General features: G+C 40.7%; 1 protein-coding gene across 9 annotated transcripts in view; it reads left to right on the top strand.

Moving 5' to 3' along the window:
- PHOSPHO1 (phosphoethanolamine/phosphocholine phosphatase 1) overlaps positions 1-16,339 on the top strand; it is a 76,524-nt gene extending 60,185 nt beyond the window's left edge. For 3 of the 9 annotated variants that reach the window (XM_087917413.1, XM_026710717.2, XM_026710716.2), the window contains exons 2-3: positions 11,549-11,651; positions 13,155-16,339. In XM_087917413.1, the coding sequence (XP_087773539.1) occupies positions 11,607-11,651; positions 13,155-13,916 (807 nt within the window). In that variant the 5' untranslated portion in view covers positions 11,549-11,606 and the 3' untranslated portion in view covers positions 13,917-16,339. Of the gene's footprint in view, positions 1-8,566; positions 8,773-11,548; positions 11,652-12,698; positions 12,836-13,154 lie in introns of those variants that run through there. The other 6 variants (XM_087917416.1, XM_026710718.2, XM_087917415.1 and 3 more) reach the window with 4 other exon arrangements.
- Positions 16,340-17,462: the final 1,123 nt, after the last annotated feature.

Genomic DNA, 17,462 nt, shown 5'->3' with positions numbered 1-17,462 from the left:
TAGTATAACTGATGGGAGAAATGTTGGCTCTCGGGACAAAGCGATGGCCTTGGATATGAGTGATGGTAAAAAGGGAGAGGTGCCTTGAATGTAGACAATAGCTGGAGGAGAATGCTGACGGGCCAGCGGTTCTCCATGCCTGATTTGATTATATAAATTAAACAGGCATTGGTGGTAAAACATTTCCAGATTGAATATTGCTTTCTGATGGATTGAATTCATGCAGCTAATTTATGATGCATTACTGTACACTGCATGAACCTGGCCAAGGTGATTTACTTGTGGTTTAGCATGTGTGAATGCAGTCCTCGTAAACATGACATAGGCATGGAAGGAGGTCAGTACTTTGCTCTATAACAAAAAGGTGTGGCCTTTTTGTTATAGGAAGGTCCACAGTGGGAGGTACAGAAATGTCAAGACGGCAGCTGCAGATTCAGATCCCTCCCTTTTGGGCATGCATTCTGGGCACTGCACATGCCAAAACAAGGGCAGGTCTTTCTTCGTGCAGACTTTTTGCTCTCTCTCTCTTCCTTGCAGATGTCCATGTTGTGATTTTGTATGCCTTTGTTCCAACTAGTAGATAACTTTTTTCAGGATATTATCCCTTCACTACAGGAACCACCTAGCCAGCATTCTGTAGCTACAAAACAGAGTGTTCTCAATGTACTCTTTCAGGACATGTTTTCTGTGTTTAGAGTGAGCTTTCATAAATTTTTCTTTTGTGCTTCTGTAAACCTAAACCCACTCTTGCCTTCCATTTGCTTCATTACCAACACTCCAAAATACTTTTCTTCTTAGCTCTTGCCTAAGATGAGAGGTTTTGTCTTGCTTTTATTTTCTCGCTTGCATAAAGCAGGAAGACCGTGAAGAAAACAATGCCTGCATGTAAGAAGAAGAAGGAAGTTCTGCTATGTCAACAGCTTTTGTTTCATCATTGCAGATAAAAATTGGGATAATATCTTTGTACTGAATAGCTGGTCTTGCAGCATTCTGGCCCATAATTGTATCCTATCCCATGTGAAGTAAAACTCAAAACAGTGTCTGTGCCCTGGAAGAAACTGGGTTGAGCAAGGATGATTTCTAACAAGCAGCAAAAGGTGATCACCAGGAAACCATGTTCCTTTGTGTTACAATAGACCCAAGTTGATTGCCATTTCAATTTCTGTAATAGAAATAAGAGTAGATGTGCAAAAGCTTGTGACAAAGATAGCATTAACAAAGACTATGATGGTAAAGTGGCCTCCATCTCATTAACTAGATCCAATCCATCACTCACCCTTCTCTATCACATGGAGCGCATTTTCTGGGATTCCAATCATGGGTCCTGTGCAGGAGTGGGATTCAATTTTTTTAACAACCAGTTCTGTGGGCGTGGCTTGGTTGGTGGGCATGGCTTGGTGGGCATGTGACTGGCTGGGCATGGCCAACTCAACATCACTCACATTGAGGCACGCATCTCCTTGCCTGGCCTCTCATGACTGTGGGGATCCTGCAACAGTCATAAGTGTGAAAAATGGTCATAAGTCACTTTTTTCAGTGCCATTGTAACTTTGAATGGTCACTCCACACAAGCAAAGTACCAGCAAAGGAGGGAAAAAAACTCCAGAGGAGTTCCTGAGACAGGAAGTCTAGTCCTTCCAAGAATGTAAAAAGGGTTAACGGAGAGGCAGTTTCTGTAAGCAACACCAGAATGTTTTCTTCCTGCCTTCCTTACAGGATTAGGCTAGTAATTTCTTCTAACAACCGGTTCTCCAAACTGCTTAGAATGTTAATAACTGATTCTACCGAATAGGTGTGAACCTATAGAATCCTACCCTGGTCCTGTGGCATTGTCCATGCATTGTGGTTGTCTGTCATCTGCCCAGATTCCTGCAGGATAGGGGAAATAATTGCAACTAGATATTTTTAACATATTGCCAAAATCACAAAATAAGTGTTGCTAATTTTAGGTGTACCAATAGCTCAATAACTCAAAGTACCAATAACTCATCTTTTTTAAGGTAAAGAATGTGGCTAAGCCTATGCAATAAATCTGTTGGTGAATTTCTTGGAAAAGGGAGAGATTCAGTCCATCTGAATTCAAGAAGGCTGATCCCATCCCAGTGGCGTTCTTAGAGCCATATCTTTCCATTCATTTGTGTCCTGAGTGGGATGTGAAGATAATTCACTGCCTTTGAGGTTTGTCTTCTTTGGGGTGGACTATAAATGCTGAATGCAAGTAGCTGTGTGTGGCAGGTTGTCCCCAGTGCTAAAAATAAAACCCACAATTTGCTGTGCCACGTATTACTGAACTTAATTGCTGCCTCGGCATTGCATGCATGTTCTACACAGTGCTTGCCAACCTGGGGGCAGTCTAGGACAGAGAATATCCTGTGGGAGAGCACATTGGGAGACAACCATGCTGGCCTTGCTGATGCTAGACTTATGCCATCTGCTGGTGTAGATATTGCATTAGTGTGTTCCAAGAACAGGTTTTATAGGAAAACTAGGGGGACTGGATAGGCAGCCATTCTGACTTCACTGCAAAAATATTTGTTACCTTTAGCACAAACTTAGGATTTCTCTCTGCATTGAGTTCAAGCTTTCTATCCAATCTCTTGATCAGAGCCTGTTATTGTCATTTCAGATTTAATTCCTCCCTCCGTTAGCCTTTCCTTTTCCCAAATTGGACTAATTATCAGTGATGACAGCAGCCTGACTCGTGTTTCATCAGTCCCTGTAGGATCCTTCATAAGCTCAAGGCAGCCCATGAGGAGGGAGTCTCTCCTTCTGTCTTCATGCATACAACTTGGTGAGGTAGGCTAGAGGCATAGTAAGAGTAAATGGCTCAGTGGTAAGGCCCAAACAGAAAGAACACCGAACCAGAGTCTCCCCCAACTCCAGTACACCACCATACTCCGTGCCTGACACTGTCCGTTTTTTAATTGGAAATGTGTGGAGAGTTCTGGTTTGCAGAAAACAGAATTAGCATTAAGCAGTCCAGAGAATCCTGGCTGTGGAAGGAGGTCCTGTCTATATTTTGAGAGGGGTTATCAACATGCCATTCGAAGGTCAGAGCAGTCTTCAACTTTCCCACCTCCCAAAGTTGTACCTCTTTATTTTAGGCTAACATATAAGATATAAGAATGTGAATAATACTCACCTTCTTGATGTTCCCGTGATAGAAATTTGGGCAAATCACCTTACACATGAGCCTCTTTTTGTACGTGTAAGTCAACAATGCTTTGTTTTGTGCATTTGCTGGAAAAAAACTGAATTTCAAGGCTCCGAATTTCCCCAGTTTGCAATATAAACAGACAAGCTTGGCTGGCAGTCTGAGCATTACAAAAGACAATTAGTGGGAATACACATATGATACATGTACGAATAGATGGCTGTGGAAGCACATTCTTTGCATTGTCCAAATACTCCTATTCCTCATCAAGATCAAAGAAACTTTTTCAGTCAGTTGATAGCAGAATCTGACTCCATATCTATGCACTGACTGGAGACTGAGATATCACCATTTTATCTTACTTCATCTTGATCTTTTGATGAATATATATGGAGCTTTAAAAGAAAGCCTACCCAAGTAGGGGAGAACATCCTTATTAGTGCAACTGGTGGCATACATGACTGCCTTTAATCCTTTAAAAGCAGGTCTTGCCTTATTCAGATGAATCCTACAATCCCTGCAATATTCAAATATATTCTTTAGGGACAAATGGCAGGTTACACAGGATTTTTCTCTGTACTTAAGGGATCAGTAGAAGCACAAGAAATAAGTAATTTCTCCTTTTCAAATGGTATAAATGCCAGCAGTGTCAGCAAGTTAGCAATGCATGCTAATTTATATAGTTTATAATTAATTTATACACTTATCCAAACGTTGATGTCATTCTGCATAATTTGTAGTTCTATAATATCCCTAGCTCTTGGAAGTTTCTAAACTTTCTAGATGTGCCACCTGTTCTGATCCTGGTTTGTACGTGTGGATAACTTTTGAATTGTAATTACTCCTAAGCTTGGTTGACTTGGATCTTAATTCCAGTTTCTTGCTGCTGTACCTGATAGAAAATATTTGAGGGGAAAAAGGAAAGTTGGAAAGTGATTGATTGATTGATTAGATTTGTATAGCAACAATGCTGAAAAATAAAGACAAGATTCAAATCTTTATATGGTCTTAGATCAGCAAATAAAATACAAGCATTGCAGTTAATTAAGAAAAGAAATCCTAAAATATCTTTAAAAGTTTAGAGTAAATGCTATGGCATTTTGTGCAATCTATAGTACCTGGCTATAGTCAAGGAAATAAAATCAGATTGATCTGATAATAACATCTTGAGAAAAAGTAAATTGGAATGACAAGATATTTAGTAAAGAGTGAAAATAGTAATTCCTGCAAAGCATTTGCATAGAGAGAGCAATAGAGAATAATATGTTCCATTGATTCAAGTATTCCTATACCTCATGGACAAGGATAAGGCCTTTCAGAATTTTGGGATTGTTATGTGACTGAGATATCTAGCTATGCAGAATGGCTTAAGATGTTTCTGGGTAGAGCTGGAAAGTCTGCTTGCAGCTCTACATCAATGGCTCACTGTTTCAGATCAAGAAGACCACATTTGTAGCCTATCAAGGTGATGGCTGGTCATGAATAACCAAAGACTTGCAATTTGACATATCTTGCCAAAATCCAGAAACACTGGAAGCTGTCATGGTGCAACACCAGTGGTGGGATTCAAATAATTTAACAACTGGTTCTCTGCCCTAATGGTTTCTTCCAACAACCAGTTCCCCAAACTGCTCAGAAAGTTAACAGCCAGTTCTCCTGAAGTGGTGCGAACTGGATTAATCATACCACTGGGCCACACCAACTGGAAAGAAAGAGAACTTAATCTAGTAAGAGATGTAAATCCATGCAGAAGTTTCAATTTTAAGAAGGCCAGCTTCATGGTGAAGGACCAGGTTCAAGCAAGGTGCTGGAAAGATAGTTCTCAAAAACCTAGACTGAACTTTTTAGGGACTGAACCAGTGGTGATATTCAGCAGGTTCTGACCAGTTCCAGACACACGGTAGCAGAAATTTTGAGAAGTTCAGAGAACCGGCAAATACCACCTCTGACAGGCTCCACCCCCATCTATTATCAGCTGATCAGCTGGGTCTTCTTTTGTTGCCCTGCACAGGAGAATGGAGCTTGAAAGCAGGCTAGTGGGGTGGGGAGGGAATGGGATTTTGCAGTAACCTTCCCCCAGGAGCGGGGAGGGAATTTTACAGTATTCTTCCCCTGCCATGCCCACCGAACCAAGCCATGTCCACCAAGCCATACCCACAAAACCGGTAGTAAAAAAATTTGAATCCCACTACTAGGCTGAACTAAGCAACAAAAAAGGAGCTGGATTCGGATCTTAACTGAGAAGAGTTTAATTGCTGCAGGTTTATGGTTACCAATAGCTTGGAATACAATCCCCAGATATTAAAAGGTCCTGACTTGCTCTATTAGGTGGTTATTTGAATGCCAGGTATTCCTCTCATGGCATATCTTAGCAAGGCAATGACATTTCCACAATTCTTAGAATGAGTAGTAGAGATTAGCTGGTTTCATGACTGTATCAGGGCTCGCCTCTTCTTTGCCTGTAATACTTGTTTATATTTCCTCTTTAATAAGAGCAGGTCTTGAGCTGAGTAGGAGAGAAGATCCTTTTTGTATTTCTTAAAGCAGGAAATTAGTTGTTTCTTGGCTGGCTGGCAATTTGTATCGAATCAGGATTGGTTAAAGGAGCTCTGATTTCTATTACTGCCAGATGGATGGATAGAGAGAATTGGCTGGAGAATTTGAACTAGCTGAATGGCAAAGTCTGTTCAGGGGACTTGTCATCCAAAATAGCTGTAGTCAGGGGTGGGATTCAAATTTTTTAACAACTGGTTCTGTGAGCGTGGCTTGTTGGTGGTCATGTGACTGGGTGGATGTAGCTTGATGGTCATGTTATTGGCTGGGCATGATCAATTCAATATCACTCACATTGAGGCACACATCTCCTCGCCTGGCCTCTCATGACTGTGGGGATGCTGCAACAATCATAAGTGTGAAAAATGGTCATGTCACTTTTTTCAGTGCCATTGTAACTGAATGGTCACTCCACACAAGCAAAGTACTAGCAAAGGAGGGGGAAAAAAACTCCGGAGAAGTTCCTGAGACAGGAAATCTAGTCCTGCCAAGAATGTAATAAGGGTTAACGGAGAGGCAGTTTGTGTAAGCAACACCAGAATGTTTCCTTCCTGACTTCCTTACAGGATTAGGCCAGTAATTTCTTCTAACAACCGGTTCTCCGAACTGCTTAGGATGTTAACAACTGGTTCTAGTGAATAGGTGCAAACTGGTAGAATCCCAGCCCTGGCTGTAGTACATGTAGGTGAAGTGCCCCGTTGGCAGAGAGCATTTGGGTTAGTTTGTTCTTCATCTGATCTGTCCATTTTGTTCTTATTTGTCCCTTGGGAATAGTTTTAGATGAAATAGGATAGGTTTTCAAAACAAAAAAAAGAGGCAACAAAGTTCTTCAGAAGTAATCTGTTAGGACAGTGATCACTCTCAGAACAGTTGTCAATACGGAATTGGAAAACTGAAGAAGATAACTTTCTTGGTATGACAGTCAATCAGGGAGGGCCCTGTGTCTGCCCAATGTGAGAATTCTGCTGGGATAATAACGGTGCCATGCAGAATTTGCAAACCAATGTATAAAACGTCTGTAGGATTTTTAAGCCCCATCTTCAGTGTGGTCTTTAGATTGTCTAATTAGGAGTGGAGGTAGGGGGCACAATCTGCAAATTAGGTGAAATTTTGGAAAATTTGACAAAAGGTGATTATCATTTGGGCCTAGTTTGGCACTGAAATCTCCTGCAGTGGTGATGTGACCAGTGGGAAAGTGTAATTTGATGTAATGTTCCACTTTTCCCCAAATTTCCACAATACACGATTGAGAGATGTTGGGAAGTATGTAGAAATTAATGAGAAGCAATTTCCAGAAAGGTTGAGAATAGCTGTTTGTGGAAGGCTCTCAAATTAATCTAAGATAACATAATCTTAGTGTTTAGAGTAGCTGAGACGTTTCCCTCCTCTGATGCCAGGAACTGCTGAGAGAGATCATGATTTATATCCCTCAAAAAAGATAGAATTCATTAACCACGTCTCCTGGAATATAAGGATGTTGAATTGGCATATATAGCTTATAAAAGCAAGGCCTCTGTTTCTGGCTTCCCATCCAGTACTGTTCCAAGAGAGCAAGGGTAGTGATTCTGGCGCAGAACTTCCTTTGCTGTCCTAGAGGGTGACTGGGGATGTATTGAGGTCTAGGGATGAATGATATGGCTCATGCAATTAGTCCAAAGATGAAATGAGATCCAAAGTTCCTTCAATATGTAGGAAGACATATTGGCTGTAATTTGGGCATGATTTTGCCATTCTCATGCTGTGAGATGCAGCTTGTGGTGGTTTGCACTTGGTGATCATTGGCAAATTATGGTTTCGTGTTAGTCTAATTCATTGGAGTGGTTAGTTCTGCCCCAGCAATGTTCTTTTTCCTGCCTCAGGGGCTGCCATTACCATGATTTCATGTGATTCTTGGGGCAAAAGTTTGCCTGGAAGACTAGAACTTGTGGCAGTTATTGGGTATGTTAAGATGCAAATACCCGTGTCATGTTCTTGGTGCAGCCCCCATCTGACTCAGGTTGTGGTTCCCAGGGTTTTAGGCAATCAAATCCTTCCTGTTAACTGGCAGCAGCATCCAGCTTTTTACTCTTTGAAGTTTCTAGAGGTTGTGCTTCTTCAATAGGGGGCAGGGTGGAGGGATTTAGACCTGCTCCAGGGGCTCTGTGTTGATATCCGCCTATCTAGATTCCATAGGACTGAGGAGGGGGACCAACAGATGTTCTCTCAAAGCGATGGCAACTGTCTTGCGTAGTTGGTAAAACCAAATCAACAAGAGTACTGGCTACTTTGTGTGTTGCCACTGGAGTTTCTCTCAAATTGTCCAGTCTTTTAATATCAGCTTTTTCCAAACCTGGCAGGGCGCTAAAAGAGTTAATAAGATTTTTTCCCCCCCAGAAAATTGCCTGTGCACGGTCTTGCTTTAGATAAAGAAGACTTTTTGTGTGGGCAATCATCTCTCAGGACAGAATTGGTAAGGTGTCCTTGAGATTAAATGAAGTTGAGTGGTCACATTTATTCTTTAAAGTGGTAATATTCTCATGACCAGATTGGCTTAGGAGTGGGCTGAGTTCCTCTGAGCAGAACACATATTGTAGAAAATTGGAAACGAAGCAGAAAAGTCTTCATTTTAAACAACATCCTAGGAACTGTAAGTAAAAAATTGCTCTCTGCTTCTACTAGATGGATACCACTCAGCCTCTTGTAAATCAGTCAGCTGCTTTTCACAGCATAATAATTGGCTTAAGGATAAGATAATTGTTCTTTTTGATCCCCATCTCCTTTATTTGCTGTTATTTAATATTTATAAGGTGATCTGTTTAGACCAGGGGTCTTCAAACTTGACAGCTTTAAGACTTGTGGACTTCAACTCCCAGAATTCCTCCTCCAGTCATGTTAGCTCAGGGATTCTGGGAGTTGAAATCCATAAGTCTTAAACTTGCCAAGAGGTTTAGACTATATAGATGGTACTTACAAATTTAATGTCTCTCTTCTTTGGTTACATGCCCACTGGAGGTTTGTTTCTCATTCTTTCCCAGAGGAGTGGTCAGCTCACTTGCACTGTTGCTCTTTTTTTCCTAGGTGTAAAGGTAAGGTTGCTCATTGGCTTCTCTATTGGCTGTTTTTGTGACAAACTTAATAGAGAAGATTCATGCTTTCAGCGGTTTAAACTGGCAGCCTGCGGGCTGGATGAGTCCACGAAAGGAAAAAACTTCATGAGATGTCACATGATGGCAAAGTGACACCATGAGTTTGACACCCGTGCTTTAGCTAGTTGTCATTTGGCTGGTTTTACAAAGGCTTCTTTCAAGGAGTCCACTTTGATTTTAAGTGTTAACCAACAAGCCGAAGATAGAACTGTTTGAGCCTGCCAGAAGACTTTGCTTGGTTAGAAAGTCAGTTACATTTTTGTTCTTCAAGTATGTCAGGTGTGTCATTCACACCCTCATCCTGTAATAACTATGCAGCTTCAGAGCAGATTGCATCAGTGCATTTGGTGGAGGTGGGGAGGTCTCTTACACTGAAGAGGAGAGATCTGTAAGCTGTTGACTTTCAATCTCTGCTTGCAAATTCCACTCTAAAGCATTTAGTATTTTTAGTATTTATTTGATTTGTCAATTGCTTACAAGATACAGGTATAAGAATAAATATAGTTTTGAATACATGAGATAGATACTTATAAGAAAAATAAAAAACAACAGGACAGGGATGGTAGGCACGATTGGTGCGCTTATGCACGCCCCCCACAGGCCTCTTAGGAGGGGGGTGAGGTCGATAGTAGACAGTCTAAGGTTAAAGTTTTTGGGGTTTGGGGAAGAAACCACAGAGTCAGGTAGGGTATTCCAAACATTGACCACTCTGTTGCTGAAGTTGTATTTTCTGCAGTCAAGTTTGGTGTGGTTAACCTTGAGTTTGTATCCATTGTGTGCTCTTGTATTGTTATGATTGAAGCTATTCATTTGCAGGTAGGACATTGCAATGTATGATTTTATATACTATATTTAGATCGGACCGAAGGCAGCGTAGTTCTAGGTTTTCTAGGTCTAGAGTTTCAAGTCTGGTGGCATAAGGTATTCTGCAATGAGTAGAGGAGCGGAGAACTCTTTTTGTGAAATATTTCTGGACTTTTTCAATTGTGTTAATATCAGATACAAGATATGGATTCCAGACTGATGAGCTATATTCAAGTATTGGTCTAGCAAATGTTTTATATGCTCTAGTTAGTAGTGTGATATTACCAGAGAAGAAGCTATGTAGGATTAGATTAACAACACTTAATGCCTTTTTGGCTTTGTAGTTACAATGTGCTCTAGCACTTAGATCATTTGAGATGAGTCCTCCAAGGTCCTTGACAAAGTTTGGATCTTCAACAAGGTCTTGACTATTTAGCTTGTATTTTATTTTCTGATTTTTTTCTGCCAATACGTAAGACAGAGCATTTATTTGTTGAGATTTGAAGTTGCCATTTGTTTGACCATTCTGATACATAGTCAAGGTCTTTTTGGAGGGTAGTAGTATTGTCTGTGGGGTTGAATAGCTTTACATCATCAGTGAGGAGAACGCAGTTGCTCTTATCCAACAGGGGAATTTGAGAGAGTAAGAATACCTAGAGGAGTTGGCTGCCTGCCCATTAGGTAACTATTGACTTTCAACCGTTTTGTCAGCTTGGCTCTAGCTTGCCTTCCAGAATGTGTACAATATCTCTTCCTTCTTTTTCCCATGAGGTTCACTAATGTCCTGGAGTTTTGTCAACTCTTTTTAAAAGTTGAGGCTTCCCTTAAAGTAGCAGAAGTGTGGCATTTACAACAATAGATTGAAAAATATGGTGATAAAGAGATACTTTTCCAGAAAAGCTCTCTGCCATCTCAGCTTCTCTCTCATGGGTAAGGAGCAATCCAGCCCTCAAGTCAAAAGAGTGAAAGAAGCATTTGAGGTTTATAAGAGATGGCAAGCTGGCTGGAGATTGTTGCATTTGGAAGGCATCATATCTGAAAAGTGCTAAGTTGGAGGAAGTTGTTCTAGCATCTGATGGCTACTCAGGCACTGAGAGTTTGTCTCTGTTTAAAAAGTCAAAATATTTCGCCATTTTATTGTGATAGAAAAACTCAACTCCTCCTGCTATACATGTTTTTAATTAGGATTTGGCAAGGGAGTTTCAATGAAGAATAGAGGCAGAGGGGTCCTTTTTGCTGTGATGATTTTTTTAGGCACAAGAAGCTACGTTTCCCGTTTGACGGTGGAAGTTAAAATATTTATCTCTTCAGCTCTGCAGCTAATTGAACTGTGCTAGGGAAAGGCTCTTATGCAGTCTTGTAGTTGGGGAGGAATTTCTGCTGTGAAACAAGCAATATGGGTAATCCTCGACTTACAGCCACAATTGAGTCCAAAATTTCTGTTGCTAAGCAAGACAGTTCTTAAGTGAGTTTTGGCCCATTTTATGACTTTCTTGCCACTGTTGTTAAGTGAATCACTGCAGTTGTTAAGTTAGTAACATGCCTGTTAAGTGAATCTGGCTTCCCCATTGATTTTCCTCGTCAGAAGGTCACAAAAATTGATGACACGACCCCTGCAACTATCATAAATACATGCAGGTTACTTAGCATCCAAATTTTGTTCATGTAACCATGGGGAATGCTGCAGTAGTTGTAATGATAAAAAACGGCCATAAGTCACTTTTTTCAGTGCTGTTGTAACCTTGAACGGTCATTAATCAAATGGTTGTAAGTCAAGGACTTCCTATAATTATCAAATTTGTGAAACAGGCTGAGGAGTTTATTTTTGATATGGGGCAAAATCTAAACTGAGCAGGACAAGCTGAACAAAGTTGGCGTTCATAAAATCAGTGACCTCTGGTTTCTTCGGCAGCAAAGGGAGTGTGTACATTGGGGGATGCATCACGCTGGAAACTAAAGTACTGAAGAAGATGAAAAGGTGTTTCGAAGGTATCGGGCTGCAATGCTTTCTTAAGGTGAGCACTATTCTCAGAAAACTTGGGGTAGAAAAGAAAAACCTCAGAATCATCGGCTACTGTATTGATGTGCTATGAAATAACATGCTGTGGAACAGGGGGTCCAGAGCCTCCGTGTTCAGTTTAACTACATACCCTTGCCACTCAAAAGCTATAGGCCACACCTCTTCATTGATTAGATCTCATCAACCAATGGGAAGCAGCAGAGGTAAGAAAATGAAGAGGGACATATCTGGAGGTGATGTGGAAGGCGCAGCCTATCTGGCGAGTCATCAAAATTCCACCTACATCGGGCTGAAAATGTTTGTTGAACTATTGCAAATGCAAAACCTTCTTCTAAAATTAAACTGAAACTTCAACATCTCAGGCAACCCATATTCAATATCAGTGCAAATAACCATTTAAAGCTACCCTTTATCCTTTCCTCCAATCCTCCATGTATTCCAAAATTCCCCAGTGTCCTATCACTGCCTCTTTGTTACAAGCAAGAATCCCAAGGACATAAATTGCCTTGATCAGGAAAGGATGTGACCAGGATTAAACGAAACTTAAATACTGAACCCCTGTGCTGAGTACTTAAGCCTCTTAAGGTCAAGAACTGAAGATACATGAGGAGAAAACAAAATGTCCCACTTGGACTTAGAGGGGCACAAAACAGTAATAGGCAATGATGAACTAGTTCACTTGGAATTACTTGCAATCTCAATTTTATTACAACAGAGTTAAGTGACTTCATCATCAATGTGAAAATTATTAATGATAACAGACCTTAATGGCATTGGACAGGGAGATTAAAAATCATTTCATTTTCAAGAGGTGGTAAGGCACCAAAGTTCCTGGTTCTTGTGAATGCAAACACCTCAAAACATTCTAATCCTTTCAGGGAATAAGGTTATAAAATAGAATGTATAAGTAGCAAATTCCATAATTTTGCCACCATTCCTTCTTTTTGAAGTCTTGAACCAAGACTAAAAAGGGGGGGGGGGATATAAAAAACAGAATTTCGGTTATTTCTAAGCATAGTCATACATTCTTTGCTTTGGTTAGGGCCAAATAGAGATATCATCTATTTGTGCATGAAAAGGATCTTCTGCTATGGATGCAACTGCCTATGTACTCAACATCTCATCCTTTGCCTGCTGTTTGTGGCACCTCAGAACATCTTCAGATAGTTCATGCTTCAGGTAGGAAGTGGAGGGTGTACCAAAGTTGGAGCCAAAAATATGCAGATTTTTTTTTTTTTGAACACTGTTTTGCCATTAAGGGGAGAACATTCAGTTCTTACGTTTGCTGGAAGTGGCTTTGTAACAGTCATGGCAACCAGGGAGATGTATGGAGGTCAATTCCCAGAACTCTCAGGAATGGCTGTGTTGACTGGGAAGTTCTTGGAGTTGCCGAGATAAGGAAGGGAATCAAGTTGGGCATGGGCTGCATTATAAGAAGGGCAAAGCAATGGAAACACTGTAGTTGGCTTTCCATTAACCAAACCTCTTTTTGTTGCAGGATGGGCCAATGGCGGCCACACAAAGCCAAAAGTACCTCCTGGTCTTTGACTTTGATGAGACCATTGTAAATGAGAATAGTGATGATTCTGTCGTCCAGGCTGCTCCTGAGAAAAAGCTGCCAGAATCCATACGCCAAACCTTCCGGGAAGGCTTCTACAATGAATACATGCAGCGGGTTTTGAAATATCTGGGGGATCAAGGGGTAAAGATGGCCGACTTCAAAGCAGCCTATGAAAAAATTCCCTACTCTCCTGGCATGCAGGAGCTCTTCCAGTTCCTCTCGAAGCACCAGAACCGCTTTGAGATCATCCTCATCTCTGATGCCAACATGTTTGGCATTGAATGTTCTTTGAAGGCTGCAGGAGTTTACTCCCTCTTCCGTAAAATATTCAGTAACCCTTCTAGGTTTGACAAGACAGGCTACTTCATCTTGGGCCCTTACCATTCACACAATTGCCCTCGGTGCCCTTCAAATATGTGCAAACAGAAGATCCTGATTGAATACCTGGAAGAAAGAGCTCAGGAAGGAAACAAATTTGAGAGAATCTTCTATGTGGGAGATGGAGCCAATGACTTCTGCCCTTCCATGGCAATGAAGTCCAGTGATGTTGCCTTCCCAAGGAAGGGCTATCCCATGCATCAGCTTATCCAGGAGATGGAGAAAAACCAGCCCAGGGCTTACCAGGCTACTGTAGTCCCTTGGGACTCTGCCATAGTGGTTTGTTCCCACCTTCAAGAAGTTCTCAAGGAATCATCCTGAGGGAAAAACTTGGCAGAAGCGGCAGTTCTCCTTGATTTACCTGTCATACAGCATGGAAAGATCTCAGCAATTAACCTTGCACTGCCTCATGCTTGGCTTCTGCTCTGTTTCCCCCTCTCTCTCCTTTCTCTCATTGTGCACAGTCTGTCTCTGGATCGCCCCTTCTTTTGATCTTGAGATAAGGGCTCTCTATGCAGTTTGGCAATCCATTCCTGGAAGGGTGGGTGGGTTGCCTGCCGCCTCATATGCTTTGCTTGCCTATGCAGAAAATGCTGTTGCATTTCTTAACAATTGCTTGCCCATTTTGGGGATACAGAAAAGGTGTATCTCTGCTACCAAAGCATAAAAAAGCAGACATGGGTCCTGGCTCTTTGAAGATGACAATAAAATCATCTGCTGTAGATCTAAATGGAGCAGAATTATGTGTCTGCTAAGTCAGGTTTCATTTAATCTATGATTTATCCACTCAGCCAGGTTCGGCTAAGTTCGTATACTATTATTAAGCTATAAACCATGGTTCACAAATCACAGTGGCTGGATTCACACATCAAAATAAAGAAAGTATTATGTAATGTAAGATAAACGGTTATCTACATCTTCCAAAAAAAAAAAATGCCCAAAAGGAAAAAAAAAAGCTAAAAGGTAATTTAAATGTGTCATTGTTGCTGGGCAGAACGTAATCATCTAATTGAGCTCAAAATACTGGGTTCTTTAAGGGCTCATTTTATTGCTGAGATCAGTGTCCTAGGCTATACTTCCTCAACCTTCTGCTCTCCAAATGTTTGGCTTCCATAATTCTCAGTTAACATAGCCAATAACTAGGGATTTCAAGAGCTAAATATGGGCCGGATATTGCAGTTCCAAATCCTTCATAAGGTGCCAAATTGTCAGGGCAGCTTTTAGCCAAGCAAACTGTAAGAGAAAACAAGAGAAAACTCTTGCCATAGTAGCCTGTTGGTCTGTCACCTAGAACAGAGGTCCCTGACCCTTGGCTGCAGCCCACTGCCCGGCCTTGAGCCTTTTGGAACCGGGATGCGGAAGTAGTGAGCAACCCCCCACCGTTCAGCAAAGCTGAAAAGGTTGGGAAATTCTGATCTAGAAGAGCCTCAAGGAAGCGTTTCAGCTCCTCCAAAAGGAACTGCTATCTAAATGAGGCATGTGGTGCTACCTATTTGATGTATAGAAACAAGAAAACAAAAAGTATTTTGGATGTGCAGGGTAGGGATAAATTGAAACGTTGCCAAGGTTGGAGATCCCTGGTGTAGGGAACATGTTAAAAATGACTATTGCTGATGATAATTGATGTACAGCAAGGCCCTTCAGATGTTGCTATGCTACATCTTCTTATAATCGGCTTGTTAGTTGAGGTTGTTTGCAGTTATAATTTAGCAGTAACTGGATAATCACAATTCCTGACAGCTGACCTTAGAAATGTAGAAAGTAGGACACTACAAGAATGAAAAAAATCTGCTATTACTTTATGCATTTCTCATTCATCCATAATTGTCCTGTAATTTCAGATCTAACTTTGGACTTCTTTTCTCCATTCTATTCAAATAATACTCCATATACTTCCTGATAAATTGGAGGCAGAGGGATAAAGAGAAATGGTCTTCTGAAGAAAATAATTCACAGCTTGCTAACAAGATGTCCAAGCTGAATGATGGTGCTGCATCATGGCCTAAAAATGATTCAGGGAGCTTTATAAGAATGAATACGCTAATATGCCAAACTCTATATTTCATGTTTTGCTCAGGAAAAAGAATACAATCAATATGAGATTAGTGACATTACGGAGGTATGGGACCAAGATTAGAAAGAGAAGTCAGTGGAACATGTTCGTTCAGACAAACTACAGTCATAACACTGCCTCAACAGACACACAACAGTTATGCACTAAATTTCAACAGTTTACACAACCATGAGACATCTAAATTATGCCATTTCTCTGTGCAACACTGAAACAGGTTTCCACTGAATTTGTTACTGTAGATACACATGTATTGCTGCCAGAATAATTTCCCTTTATTAAAATTGAGCATTTGACTTTTCTCTTCCAAGGTGTTGTACCCCAAAACTCCAGCATGGACTTCTCCTGGGCTTGAAATGTGCTTTTGCCATCTCGGATTCCATAACCAAACCAGCAGACTGTCTCCCCTTCTTTTAAAATGTTGATCTGTAATCCTCTCTTAGTCTGTATTCTCTGCAAATATCTCATATTATTTTGTGTTGTACTTCTTTCTGCTTGTTATTTTTGGAATTTAAAGCCATGGCAACTCTTTTATAAGTACACACGTACACGTACACACACACACACATACACACACACACCACAAAAAATACCTAGCAAATATTTAAATGTTAAGTTATCTTTTGTATACTCAGCTGACACAAATTGCTTATAAAGTATATTCAAATATCTATTTCATGATTCCTGTGTTTCTAGAGTCTTGAATGTGTGCAATCTCTAGTGATGGGGATTCTTTTCTTTCACCTACAGTCCTACCAGTGAGCTGCTGTTTTTCCTCATAAATGGGCTTTATTCTCTCCTTTGATCTGAGAATGGCAGGTGGTTATTCCTCTCAGTTATCCCTCAGCTCTTTTTCCCTTGATGTGATTTCCTCTTATGGCAAAATGAAGGGAATTAAAAGGTGGGTCCATGTTAGAGATTTGAGGGTGTATATAACCCCTTACCATGGCAAACCAGGATGCATGTGGAGTGTAATTAAAATGGTATACAATATTTGGACTGTGACCAATCAGAGCCTGGTTTAGGGGGGAGAGAGAGAAAAGTATGTCTGTTGGAACTTCCCAGAATTTGTTGTGACAAACATCTGTAGTGACTGAACAAGAGAATCTACACAATTCTTGGAGAAATCAATTACCGGTATATAATTCCAATTGGCAAAATGGGGGTTTGAAGCTTCCTCCCTTTTTTGTTCTTCCTCAGTCACAAATTAGGAAATGCTTTATGGTCACATTCACGTCACCATTCTAATATTCTACACATTTCCCAGTATATAATGCAAACATTTTTTTAAAAAAAACAAGAAAGCAAAAAACGCTGGTAAAGGCAGGATGATAATATCCTGGAAGTGGCGACTTGGAAGGGTTGGCAGCATTGGTGAACTATTCGAAGTTGAATACTTGGTATTCAACTTTATGTCTATTTTAAAAGCAGATGACAGTGCTTTGGTTGAGCCGGCTAAGTCTTTTGGTGGGAAATCACCAGGTCTAAACTGTATTGGGAAGTCAAAAGACATGAAAGGCAGCAATTGCAAGAAATCTCCATAACTATATCCATAAAGCTATAAGGAGTTAATTCGGATAATTTTACCTTTTATTTCTTTTCTGACTGCCCCTCCCTCCCCCCCAAAACTATAGGTGATCATGCTGTCTCTGCTCAATTGTTTGCTGCTAGTGGTATAATTTTGGGATGCAAATAAGATTTCAGGCATGGACAGAGAGGGGCAGTAGCTACTATGGAATTAAACTACAGAATAGCACCACCTACTGGCATGTTGAAAAACCACACAAAACCTTCAA

This window comes from Pseudonaja textilis, chromosome Z, assembly GCF_049901715.1.
Source record: "Pseudonaja textilis isolate UNSWEBS1 chromosome Z, rPseTex1.2, whole genome shotgun sequence".
NCBI classification, from domain to species: domain Eukaryota; kingdom Metazoa; phylum Chordata; class Lepidosauria; order Squamata; family Elapidae; genus Pseudonaja; species Pseudonaja textilis.
This window is presented reverse-complemented; position numbering and strand designations above follow the sequence as displayed.